Source organism: Haliaeetus leucocephalus, unplaced genomic scaffold, assembly GCF_000737465.1.
Source record: "Haliaeetus leucocephalus isolate CR32 unplaced genomic scaffold, Haliaeetus_leucocephalus-4.0 Scaffold849, whole genome shotgun sequence".
NCBI lineage: Eukaryota > Metazoa > Chordata > Aves > Accipitriformes > Accipitridae > Haliaeetus > Haliaeetus leucocephalus.
This window is the reverse complement of record NW_010973285.1, coordinates 5237550-5250957: the sequence shown is the minus strand read 5'-3', so window position 1 is coordinate 5250957 and position 13408 is coordinate 5237550. Positions and strand designations below refer to the sequence as shown.

General features: G+C 36.8%; 1 protein-coding gene across 1 annotated transcript in view; it reads left to right on the top strand.

Moving 5' to 3' along the window:
• HOMER1 (homer homolog 1 (Drosophila)) overlaps window positions 1-13408 on the top strand; it is a 99992-nt gene that overhangs the window by 25839 nt on the left and 60745 nt on the right. The window contains exons 3-5 of the mRNA XM_010582878.1: window positions 250-435; window positions 7628-7759; window positions 12534-12626. Of these exons, the coding sequence (XP_010581180.1) occupies window positions 250-435; window positions 7628-7759; window positions 12534-12626 (411 nt within the window). The remainder of the gene's footprint in view (window positions 1-249; window positions 436-7627; window positions 7760-12533; window positions 12627-13408) is intronic.

The following is a 13408-nucleotide window of genomic DNA, read 5'->3' as shown; positions in this document are numbered from 1 at the left end:
AAGATGATGGGACAGGGCTGAATCTAATTAGAGATGTCTCTCTTTATCTGACTTTACAGCTGGGTGCGGATTTTTGCCTTGGAAGGCTTGCATTTTGCTTGCAAGTGTATATTAATGCACTTGTCTGCTTAATGCAGCATCACATACAGAAGTTCTTAGGAAAAAATTATCATGCAAAGTGAAATGTGTACACCCTGGTGGGCACAACTGGCAGATAACTTGTGTGCAACAATGTTAGGTACAAATTAGATTCATGATTTTTACTGTCTGTCCTTCAGGGAACAACCCATCTTCAGCACCCGAGCTCATGTCTTCCAGATTGACCCGAACACTAAGAAAAACTGGGTTCCCACCAGCAAGCATGCTGTTACTGTGTCCTACTTCTATGACAGCACAAGAAATGTCTACAGGATAATCAGTTTGGATGGCTCAAAGGTAAGTTTTATTTCAGAAAACTTGCTTGCTTCATCAGTTTTTGTATTTATTTTCTAGTGTGATGTCCTTCCTCAGATGCTTTTGTTAATATCTGAGTAACAGATTACTGACATGTTAAAATGGTAACATGGCTTCATTACATGTTTTAAATACTTCATTACATGTTTTAAGTGTTTATTCAAAAATGCTATTTTCCATGTGTTCATATTTACTTTGATAACTCTATTGCTGCATTTAAGTGATGACCTATTACTTAGGCTAAAAAGACATTCCCTGTGAAATGCACTAAAAAGTACAAATAGCGTTACAATAACCTGTTTTCATCTCCTCATTCAATGTTCTGTCAATATTGTTTGCTTCAGCATTATGAAGGACATCTGTTCAGTGCCCATAATCACTTAGGAAATCCTTTGTTATGTAATCTTCCAATTTTTTTGCTGTAGAGAATGTGAGGATTCCTTCCTAATAAAGCTCTCCATGGTAAGCTTTTATCAAAACTCAGTTGGTTTGGGTTTGGATTTTCTGGGGAGTGTTTTTTCTTTTTTTTTCTTTTTTTTTTAATTAGGAAGGATAATGTATTGAGCTGCTGTTTTAAGAAACCTTGTCTAAGAAATTAATCTGACATGGAGAAAATACTTGACTGGTTCTACCCCAAGTGGGTATAAAAACAGTAACTTTACAAACAGCACATCAGAAAACTCTGCAATAAGGACAATAAAGATACGTACAGAGCGTAGTCAAAAGTTCTAATCCTTTCAAGAGACTTTCAGTTGCAACTTCTAGAGATGCATCAGTTCATGATGGTTGGAACTGAAATGCTCTGTTAACATAGTAGTATTCTCAGAGATTTTGTGGCTGTTTATTGAAAGCTGAAAAATATTACCGGTAACTTCATTTTTTAAAAATATACAGAGTATTGTTATTTTAAATGAGGAAAGAGAATTTCTATCGTAAAGAAGTATACAGAAATAGACCTCATAGTCAAAGATCTCTGTATGATACTACTTTAAGTGATTGAGACTCTGGTATCAAAGCCTACCAGAATTTTTCAAAGTTAACTCTCACTTTGTTTTTTTTCTTCCCAGCCTTCCTTCAAATGATTCTTTTAGTTCTGTCAAGTAATTAAAATACCTTTTGTGTGACTATAAATAAAGACTTTGGGATTGGAACTAGATGCTGTATAAAATCAAGACTACCAGTTGTAATCTGTAGCAACTTAACTGATCTGCACAGTTTACAGAATCCTTATTCTGGTGTCCACTGGGGTTCCTCTGCCTTTGTCCAAAGCTGCAACTCTTGCAAAGTGGCTGCTGAATTAAATTGTCAAGCAGTTGTTCATCTATTTATTTGTTCTTTTGTCAACTGCAGTGTTTCATTTACATTTGCAATACTATTGGCAAGGCGTATTGATAATGCAGTCTCACTTTTATTTACTCTGTCTGTGATTGCTGCAATCCTAATAATGTTTTAATCCAAGTGTTAGAGGTCTGACTAAGATCTAGGATCCCAGTCATAATTAAGAAAGAGCCATTGTGTTAGGCATTGAAACAAACACAGGTGAATAGCAAGGGGACCCATGGAAGAATTTCAAAGAGGTTTTCAGGATAATTCCCAGAGAAATTTTATTTTTGATTAAAGCCCCATCTTTTTTAACATGTCTGCATATATACAATGTAGTATGTACAAAGGGCTAAATATAAATATAAAGCATTCTTGAGTTTGGAGTGCATCAAGATAGTGTCTCTGCTATATGACATACGGCTGGGCGTCAGTACCACTATTGGCGTCTGAGCTTGCAATGCCTTATATTGTTGATTGGTTAGACAGAAGCGTTAAATTTGCAAAGGAGAAAAAACTATGCAATTTAATTCTCCCATTTAAGTTTTAAAATTAAACTGAATAAAGATGATTTTATGGTTGTTTTTTTAAAAAATAAATTTTACATTGAAAATGTCCTGAATGCACATGTTGCCAGTGGCCAAAACCACCTGTTGAACCATACTGGTTTTGAAGCTGTCATGCCCCTCCCTTGAAGGGAATAGGTCCAACCAGGTTTTATTGTATACCTTGGTGCTGGTGGGGTTTACAGCACCCTGTGGGTTTGTATGGTGGAGAGAACAATGTGCATATGGCTGCTCAGTTACAACGGCTCAGGAGCTGAGCAGTAAGTCAGTAAGTGATGGCAACTCACATGTATGTTCACCTAGACTGCAGTAAGGAAAGTTTGAGAGAGAGATACTTTAGATTTGAGTGATAATCCTATTTCTGTCCCACACCCTTCCCTCTCTTTAGGTCAGTGGGTTTCAGTAAGATTCCTGGATAAAACTTAACTTCTTTACTGATTGCCTGAAAGTCATTAAATCTTTCTTCCTGAAAACAAAAGGACATTTTTAAGACCTGAACTTCACTCACCTCTGAGGGATGCTTTTGTACATTGCAGATTCCCACTTGAATTTGCTTGTGGGGCCCTTTGGTTTATTTTGAGAGAGGTTTTTTTTTTCCTTCTTCCCTGTCAATGGGTCTGTGAGCCAGATTCAGCTGAGATAGCTCCTATAGAAGCAAGTTCTGCTTATTTTTAATGCATTCTATGTAATGTTGTTTTCTGAAGCTACAGTCACCTCTTAAAATACTTTATACAAGAAGTGATGCATCTCCCTCTAACCTGACTCCAGAAAATGTTACAGGACCATAAGGTGTCAGTATACAGGCCGTATTTTATAGTCATGTACAGTATCTGGATCCCTGTTGCCCATGGCCTGGAGATCCTGATGCAAATTATCTGATAGAACTTGAGGCTGGTTTCTGTGACCTCTTGAGTAAGTATCTTTTATGCAACCTTTTTCTCCTACCACTCTAGGAATAAGAGAAAGCCTGAAAAGTAAAATTTCTTACACTATATGACATGACAACACTGAGCAGTTGTTGCTAAGGCTTTCAGTTCACATTAATTACATAGTCATTTCATAGCTCCTTGGGAAAATGTGTTTTAGTACTTCTTTCTCTTAGGTGATGGAGGGAAGCCTCCATTATTTCTCCAGTAACACTGCAGACAGACACTAGGACTATTCCCAGACTCCTGCTCTTTTTTCTGTTCACTGAGAAAAGAAAGGAGATTAATTTTCACAGATGCAAGATAGGGAAAAAACTCTAATAATTTGTGCTCATCTAAAACAAGAGAAGACTCTAGAAAGGAGTGGTTTTCCAATCTGTAGATTCCATAAGCCTTGTATATATTATTTCTGAGTCAAGTCTCCTACCAGTGTAACTGCAGTAGAAGATCTTTACATTTTAATGACTGTTATAAAATAGTCACACATTAAAGTGTTAACCTGTTCAGTGCTAAATACACGTTTTAAGTAAGGCCTGTAAGCACAGGTCTTCAGTGATCTTCCTTTGAAGAAGTGAAAAAAATACCATGTGTCTTAATTATTATTGCCATCAATTTTAGCACAAGATAAAACCATATTTGTCCACTGCTGTGTATCTTGCAGCTGCTGGGTTTGCAATCAGTAAAATGAACAGCTAAGACACATGCCCTGTTTTCTCATAGCTAAACTAATATGAAAGGAAGACATGAAAGCCATTTTACTATTCCAACAAAATCTAAAGATAAAAAAAATCAGTTTTCTTCAAAAGCTAAATGTCTGCCTGTCAGATTGACTCTGTTCTGTTTTTAAGATATTCTTGCACATTTATACTAACAACATTCTTAAAAGTTGATGAAATACTTGACACTTATTATACTGGTAACTCTACAGTGAAATCTGGCGTAGAGGAGAGCAGTTAAAGCATTATCTATTTAGGTAGACAAGACAGGCTTAATTACAAATTCTAATTTAAAAAATAATTTTTCTTTTTTTTAGCTGAAGATATGAAGGATCTAGTATTTTCCAGAAGTAGCTGACACTGTCTGTATCCATAGTATGCTCTAGCATTGCAGTTTTTAAAAGCATAATTAATTTAGGACGTGAGAAGTCTAGCATCCTAATGCTTTTAATTCAGAGAGGATTGAAGGCCTTGATTTCCTTGTAAAATTGGTAAATCTAATGAAAGGACTCTTTTGTATCACTTGGATGTGAATGTAGTCTTCCCAGTGAGAAACTTGCTGTCTTTGGACTAATGCTGTCTACTGGAGTGGAGCCTCCTTATTTTTCTCTTCTGGAAAATAAAGGGAAGAATCACAGGAACTTTTAATCAATACAATATTTTTTTTTTTTTTTAAGTTTTCTTCCTACCTTTCTCCATAGCAAGGAAGCAGTTTGGCAGTCACTGTAACCCAGCCTAAATGGAGACCACTGTCAGAACAGATAACCCCATTCTGGTCCAGGCAGCCTGTTCTGGGTTCTCTCTTGTGCATCCAGCCATGCGGTCAGCTGAAGCAGGGAGCAGTCTCAGCTAAGAACCAGTTGGTTTCTCCACGGTTTTTCACTGGTTTAATTTGCAATCAGATATGCCACTGTCACTGCAGCAAACGCCAGTTCTGCAGGCTTTAAACCTGCCTCTTGCTTGGAGGTCCTAAGTCTGTGTCTTCAGAGTCATCTACACTGAGGAAGTTACATCCATGACACACACTCTCAAATCTGTCATGTAAGTTCAAAATTAATCAATGGATGGAACTAGGGCTTCATGAAGCTAGACAACAGAGCTAGAGCTTGAATTGGGAGGAAGACTTTTTTTCTATACTGACCCCAGGATATTTAATTTCAAACATGTTACTGTTGACAGCTTCCATAGCAAGAGAGATTGAGCATTAAGTGAACTTGCACAGCTCTGTTCTGGGCTTCAACCAGGTTATTTCAAAAGTGGGCTTCCAAGCACTAACAGTGCACAGGAAGACAAGAAGCATACAACAAAAAAAGAGCTCCAGAACACCTCCTTTCCAAGAAGTCCACGTCCCTGTGTCACACTCTCTCTTCTGTCCTGTCTGGCATAGACAGCTGTTTTCTATGAGGTCAGTTGGATGGAGGCCATAGTGCAAGTGCAAGCCTGCTGGCTTTATATGGGCTCTGAACCTTATGCCTAGAGAGAGGAGAATGGTGTTTGAATTACCAGTAACTTCGCTAACCAGCTTCTCCTGTATGAAAATCGGAGGAGGTGTTTTGTGGACAATTAATGCTGGAGGTAGTTCTTCAGTCTCTGATCACACAGCAAATCCTGTCCTTGACCTGATGAGGCTTGTTGCTTCAAATGTAAGCTTTCAGGCATTCCAAAATTCTCCAATTGTTCACAACAGTAGCCAAAACTTGCATTTTGAGGCAAAGGTTATCAGAGAACTGCCTCTTTGATATCCTCAGCTACATCCAGTTTTGCTCTTCTAATTTAATGCAAGATAGTGGAGCTGCCAAAGCCACTGGAGAAGATGCCAGTTTTGTTAAATTCGTCTGTGCTGCAGTATTTTCGCTTGTCTTTCTATGTGTTACGATACAATGTGTTCTTCTGAACTTTCTTACAATATTCCTCTCTGCCACTTCATCTGAGAATCACTATATGCATATGGGAGCTGTTTGTGGGCTTAGCTGGCCCCTCAGCTGTAAATTTTTCAGGCTTGTCCTGTAGAATTCAGGGAAAATTTTATGTTGATGGTAGCTGTGCTCCAGTGCTACCCAAATCTCAGCAAAAGCAAAGGGTGCTAAGTAAACTCCATAAATACTCATTTTAATATCCACCCAGAAGGCCATCTCACACAAGAAGTATAGACTGATTTTGACTTCTAGAAGATCTTGGGCTTGGGAGAGCAGTACTTGGTCTCTCTGATGTTGAAGTTGCTCACTGTCCCCATCCTGAGAAAATACTGTTATTCTCTATGTATCTATACAGTTCCTGCTATTCAAAGAATAAAAGAAAGAGTCTTTATTTATGACAGAGAAGATGGTTTGGACCCTGTGGATTTTGTTGCTGCTCTAGGATTCTTCAGTAATCACTGACTTTAACTTGCCAGGGGTGAGGCAGGGGTTTTGATTTCATGGAAGCAGGAAACATACACAGTGATGTTCAAAAGATTCCTAACTCAGTACTGTAAGACAATTGCAGTAGGGCGCATACTGACAATAACCTTTGGAGCACAGTAACTGACATGTAAGAAAGATTCTGGCTGAATTGTTTTGCTCACAGTGTGTGCTATTTTCTGGGAAGTTTTAAGGGCTTTCTCTTTCACGTGGGTGTTGCAAAGCACCAGTGATTCATGAAAAGGGTTGTGAATTATTTAACAAAGGTGTCTGAAACCAGACAGATGAGAAAGTGTGCCTGCATTTCACTTCAAATACACATATCTTTGGGTTTATGGCTAGTCTTTCTTGTTCATGTTGACTGGTCATAAACTTTACTAACCATCAGTTTTTTAGTTAAATGGAACCCATTGGTGTCACTATAAGACTTAATCCTGACATACTTTAAGTCAGCTGGACAGTTCCACATAGCAGATTTAGAGTATGCTAGACAAGCTTTAATGTGATGGAAATACTGTTGAAATCCATGGTGAAGCTTTAGGTGCTTTTAGTGGTACCAGCATATCATCTAATAGTTGCATTTTGAGATTTGTTTATTTTGGCAGAATTTGTATGCTGGAGGATGTGCTTCTTCCGTCCTGTATATAACAAGAACTAGAGAAGAAAAATGATTCTAACAATAACTCTTCTATAGTTGGTGTATGACCCTGTCAGTGTTAGGCATGCTTGTGTATGTATAAAGAAAAAACAGATTCTTGTAACACAGAAACTTAAGAAGAAATTGTGCTTCTTGTTTTATTGCATCTTTTCCAGTGAGAATAGCATATGCAGCATGGGTAGGGGGAGTGCAACAGTGAAGTTTACAGTGGAGCTTGAGAGGCATTGCCTTAGGGGATGAAGAAATACACTTGTGAGACAAAAAAGGACTTTGCTGCTTCTTCTATTCTGATCTCATTAGCCTATGCAATGCCTTTTTTTAGACTTGCTAACTACTAAATGACTACTTGGAATTGCAAACAGGTGCCCCCTGCCCAGCTTTTGCTCCTTTTACAGAATGTATGTGAAAATATGCTTTTGTAAGTTTAGCTGTGACTGAATTAGAAAACTCTTTCTTTGTTCCCAGTGTGTCTCATACAGTGTACACAGGTACTTGACTACAATATTGGCATTTTCAATTATGAGTAGTCTTTAAAAAGAAAAAATCAAAATGACAAAACTCTTTTTTTACAACTATTATTTTTTTTCAGGCAATAATAAATAGCACTATCACCCCCAACATGACATTTACTAAAACATCCCAGAAGTTTGGTCAGTGGGCAGACAGCAGGGCGAATACAGTCTATGGCTTGGGATTTTCATCTGAACATCACCTTTCGAAAGTAAGTATGACCAGTGGCCACTATTCAGCTAGTCAAGTGGCTTAAGAATATTTGATTCCTGCTCCTTGTATCTTGACTCAGTGCTCCCTACTGTTGTTATTTAAAAACAATTTACAAAAAAATGTTCTTTACAAAAAAATGTTTGGTATCGAGCCGTATGATGTAAAAAGTGAAGATGAAGTGTGGTACCTCCAAACATACTTTTAACTGGTGGAGGAAAGAAGGGAGATTTAAGCTATCACAGTGTATGTTGTCAGTGCTTTCTAATTACTCATTCGTTAGGTTTCTCTTTTTTAAAAGTTGTTCTTCCATTACAGGTATTCATGACAGAATTTAAAGGAATAGACAATTTAGTGTTTCTTCTATATTTAGATCTACGAGAAAAAAAAATTGTTGGTAGTCTTCAGATGCATTTTTGTCTTTTTGAGCCATATTCACTTTCACTTTTCTACTATGTAGTGTATCAAATTACAGATATTTCAACATCTGCAGGCTTAAAGTAAAGCTAGTGGGAAATACATTCAGTGTAAAAGAAAACTACATTTTCCTGTTGGAATACAAGAGTCGAAGTCTTTACTAAAGGAACTCTGTGCCATATGTGCAGGTTTTTTTCTGGTCTACTTGTGCAGGAGGGGAAGTACACCTTATTCCAAGGAAAGCAGTAACCCCTGTTTCTCAAACTGATGGTATAGTTCCTCTGAGCACCCTTTCTACAATACCTATTGCTGTTGATACTACTCCGGTAGATGGGTCCAGGAACCTGTACAAGCCAGTATCATTTTTCTTCAGAAGAGGAATTTCAGTTCAGTTTAAGAACATCTCTACATTGAGCAGAGAATTTTCCTCTTTGAAGTATACAAAAGATCTGGAAACCCAAGTGCAAGAAAAGGAATATATAGTACATGTTTAAGTAAAGAATAATGACTGGCATGTTATTTAAAAAAAAAGTAATCATACCAGTCCTTTTGAGAAAGTAATTGTCACTATCCAAGGATAAGCATGGGCCTGTTAGAAAACCATTAAAATGAGAACCAATACATCTGCTTTATTTGGACAAGTGTTACACTTGTAATATTTCTTCGTTTCATAATCAGATAGCTTTCGTTTCCACGAAGCAACACAAGCACAGGAAATTCTGAATGGTGACTAATATTCCATGTGCGTTTGTGCACCTATCATTGCTTCAGTGAACTTGGAAACTTTGTCACTTACTTAAATTGGTGTGTATATCCTAGAGGCACTTGCTTACCAATGTGGTAATAACTTTTCTTAATATTTCAATGAATTTTGCAGAAATGCTAATTTAGTTTACCTCTCTCATAGACTAGTTTGTTTTACTTAATGACAGAATGCTTCTTTGGTGGCAAAGTGTCATGCTGTAGTCATGCACACTCTGTGTTTGCCTGACTTTAAACATTAGGTTATCCTTGCCAGTGAAAATATTTTGGGTTGACTCTTTTCTTGCTCTCCCCATGTGGTACTTACTGCCTTCTTATTTACAGTTGCAATTCCATTCTTTCACTGCCCTCATATGGATGTTAACCTTGGCTTAAAACTTTATATTGTTGCAAAAATAATTGGAAAAGCTACAGTAGATATTTTGTATTAAGTATGTGTTTGATTAGCAGTTAGTCAAATTGCTGTGTTTTATGAGAATACGCAAACCTGTTGAGAAAACTACCAAGTCACAGACCTTTTCTGAAGCTTATAGTGATGAATCTTCAGGACCTTTTCAGCAAACTGTTCCTGTTATATTATATTATAATTATCAAACTGACATTCATGTGAGTAGAAACTGCTGATAGTTGCTACTAAAATTCATAAAGGTAAAACTTTCTGTGTTATTTTAAAATTAACAAACGTATTTGGTGGGGAAAGGAAACTTTTCTTTAGGCTACAGCCTATTCAGTCACTGGATTTGGTAGATATGTTGGTCTTGGAATCAGAAAAGCTGAATTGGAAACCCTGGATCTGCTGTGTGGCTTTAGGCAAATCACATCTATATTCTCTTTCTCATCTCGTCTCTCTGCTCAGATTACTAACTCTCTCGTCTGTGCACTGGCATTGTAGTCAGGTTTATCAGAGCACTCTATGGGACACCTAGCACTGTAGGACATGAAATCTAATTTAAGGCTCAGGTTACTATGGGATATTAGTAATAGAGCTAACAAATAAACTACTAATGGATTTGTTCAGAAACAGGTTGCATGTAGTTTGTCTTAAAAGTTGATTCTGGAACTTTTTTTCTGTATTTGATTTATCAAAGTCTTTAAGTGGATGGCCCTGTTGTATATAATTTGTTATACAGTAGTGTCTGTTGGCCCCAGTGAAATATTTCAAGTTCCAGGGAGCAAAAGACAGCCTGCAACCACAAAAAATTTAGTCTAGTCTGTCACTGATTTCAACAGGTTAATGAAGCAAATAATCAGAGCAAATAGAGTAAACTGTTCTCAGATCATTGTCTGCTTAGCTTACAGTAAATGTTTGACTTCTGGACTATTTGGTTTTGGTTCATATGCCTTTGTCCTTCTAAACTAATTATTAGTGTAGAGTGCAACAGCGGTAACCTCTTTCTGTACAATTATTGTGACTGAGAATTAGTGGAGTGAGAATATCTGATACAGAAATACTGGCACTCTAATGAACTTCACACACAAACAGTACAGAAGATAATTAATTAAACATTTATTTATCTTCATTAGACCTTTTCTTAATGTGTTAGACCACAAATTCACCTCGAGGTTGTTCCACCAGAAGTCGGTGATACCTGAAGAATGATTCCTGTATTGAAGAATACTCCTTCCGCAGGATCAGGATTGCTAGCAGAGTCCCTCTTGCTGCTGCAGTAGGAGGAATGGAATGTTCCATGATCTTCAGAAAAAAATGAGACCTCTTTCTCATTCACAGTATAAGTCTGTGCTTTTGATGGTATCCTGATGAATGAGACGAAATATTCCTTTTCAGGTTTGCTGTCTGTCTTACACCTTTGAATTAGTTGACCTGCTTTATTCCGTATAACTTAAGAGTATGCTAAATGGCAAAAGTGCCACCACAGATACTTGTGAGAGCCTCTTGTAGTCTCCCTGCACAATTTTTCATCTTTTCTTTAAAATATTGATCCTACAGAGAACCTTTCCTTTCATACCATGAGATCTCATCTTTGTTATTCAGGAATTTCATCAAGAGGTTGCTGTTATCCATCACCTGACTTATTTCAAGAAATTCTAGATTTGTGAAAATTTCCACTACATTAGCCTTGTTGGCTCTTTCTTAGGCTGTTACCTGTTTATCTGTCTATTACGTATTTTTTTTACAGTTTCTACCACTGCGATACAGAAGGTCGTATCTACTGCCTTGTATGTCTTCAGCCATTTATTCTAAACCTCAGCATCATGTTTTCCATTTACAAATTCTCTGGTCTAAAAGCTGATTTAAATAATAGGTTACCCATCAGATTTTGAGGTCTATGTACAAGTCTTAAATAAGTATCATCTAGTTCTGGTGATCTGTTGACAATCTTAGCATCTGTTCTGTGATGTTTTTTGATGCTGGGTTAGACTTTCATGGTGGTATCTTTTGTCTCCTTATATATTCAGGAAATGTATGCTTTTAAATAACCTGACAGATGAAATATAGGATACAAGTGGAGAGAAATGATATTTCCTCAAATACTAATAGCCTACCAGGAAAAGTTTAAAGACAATAAGGTTTTTTGTGTCTTGCATAGCAAGTGAAATTCTGACTGAAAATAGTTGAGGAGATTGTGTCACACAAAGGGTAGCCTTTGTGCTTTCTAAATACATGCATTGCAAAACAATTTCTTTGTATGGTGCTGCTGGAGAGATGTAGAAGCTGTTGGTGAAGCTTCCAATGTTTTTGCAGAATCATTTCAGTCTTAAGCTGATCATAATAAGATAATGTTCTGTATAAAAGCACTAGGAAACAAAAACAAATGCTTGGCTACTACAGCAATTAGTGTAGCATCAAACTGAGATGTATGAAGCCAAGTTTTTCTCTAGTCAGAGAAACTAGGCCCTATTCTTAATAAACTGACTTAATCTCAAGTTTAAGAGTGCATGTATTTCTAAATTGCTGCTTTAGCCATTTTTTTGAAGAGGGACATGTAGCATTGATATCAAGCTTCATATGGCAGTTCAATGGGCAATCCTTGAATTTAGTGTTCAGTATATGCAAGTGTTTAGTTCAGTGAATTTGGATTGATGTCAATGAACAATCAAGAAATGAACTTGACTCAATATTCCCACTGCTGCTTTCCTAATTAGCTGTTAAAATTATAAATGCTGTTAAAATTTGGAAAGAAATCAGTGTTGTTTCAGTCATAGAAGAACAAAGCCCATTGAAAGCTCTAGGCTAATAGTGACCACAGTAGGCTTCAGAACCAGATCATTTGTTGTCAGGAGGAGACTAAAACATGAATCTGAAAGCAGCTGTGTAAGGCAGCTTGGCGCTATTATTAGCCATCTCTGAGGTGAGGTTTTTTAACACTGTCAGCAACAGATGAAACTTCATTGCATCATAATTTTCCTGACATATAAACAGTGTACACATTATGTCTGAAAAGTACTAAAAGGTGTATCACTGTGTAACTCACTTAAATGAGTATCTAATAAGGAGAAAAATTTAAAAAATTCTACTGACAGAATTTGTCTTTGTAAAATGTTAAGTACAGCATTCTGTTCTGCATGTAATGTACTACTTCACGCCTACTCTTTCTCTTTTTCCTTTTTTTTTTTTTAAACATATGTACCTTCAGTTTGCTGAAAAATTTCAGGAATTCAAAGAAGCTGCACGACTAGCAAAGGAAAAATCCCAAGAAAAGATGGAGCTAACAAGTACACCTTCTCAAGTGAGTCTTATTGCCTGATTCAAAGCTAGTACTTTCATAGCTGTGCTATTTACTGTATTGTATCTTACACACACGTATTAAAAATGAATGGGGTACTTCCCAGTCACTGTGAATCCTTTCAACATTCAGAAGTGTCAGGAGGTTTAAGAATACATTTAACATGCACTACAAAAGTGTACAAGACACTTGCTTTAAAATAAAATTGGCCTTTTGCCTTTTATTTATTCCCATTCCTTTCTTTGAGCTTTCCTATGAGTAAACATGGTGAGTGTAAGTAAATGTAAGTAAATCTATAGTAAACACCTTTTGTGTTTTTTCTAATTTTATCTGTGAAACTTCAGGCAGTGCACTGTAAAGTACTTTTATAGAAGAATCATAACAACAAAAATCAAAGTTAAAACAGCAAAGTATTTTTACTTATTTCCTACTGTATAGTATTCACTTGTGAAGTGTGTTGAAGGAAGATGACAGATTCACATGCTGGTTCTGGAGTTTTAGTGCAGTTAGCCGTGATGTAAAAGAAGAGTTTATAAAAAAGGTATCTCAAAACATGAACTGGGTTAATATAGTCCTAACAGGAGGATAAATTAATATAGTCACATTTACATTAGTCATGCCTAAAATTAATTTACTTGAAAATGAGTACTTTGAATTTGCTTCAAAAAAAGAAATTTCATGAGGCTTTTATGCCCCTCCACTCCCACCCCCTCTGCCCACTGTTTCTGGTTCTGTGTGTAGCTGTTTGCTTTGTTTAAAGCAATAGTGAAGACAAAGGTAATTCC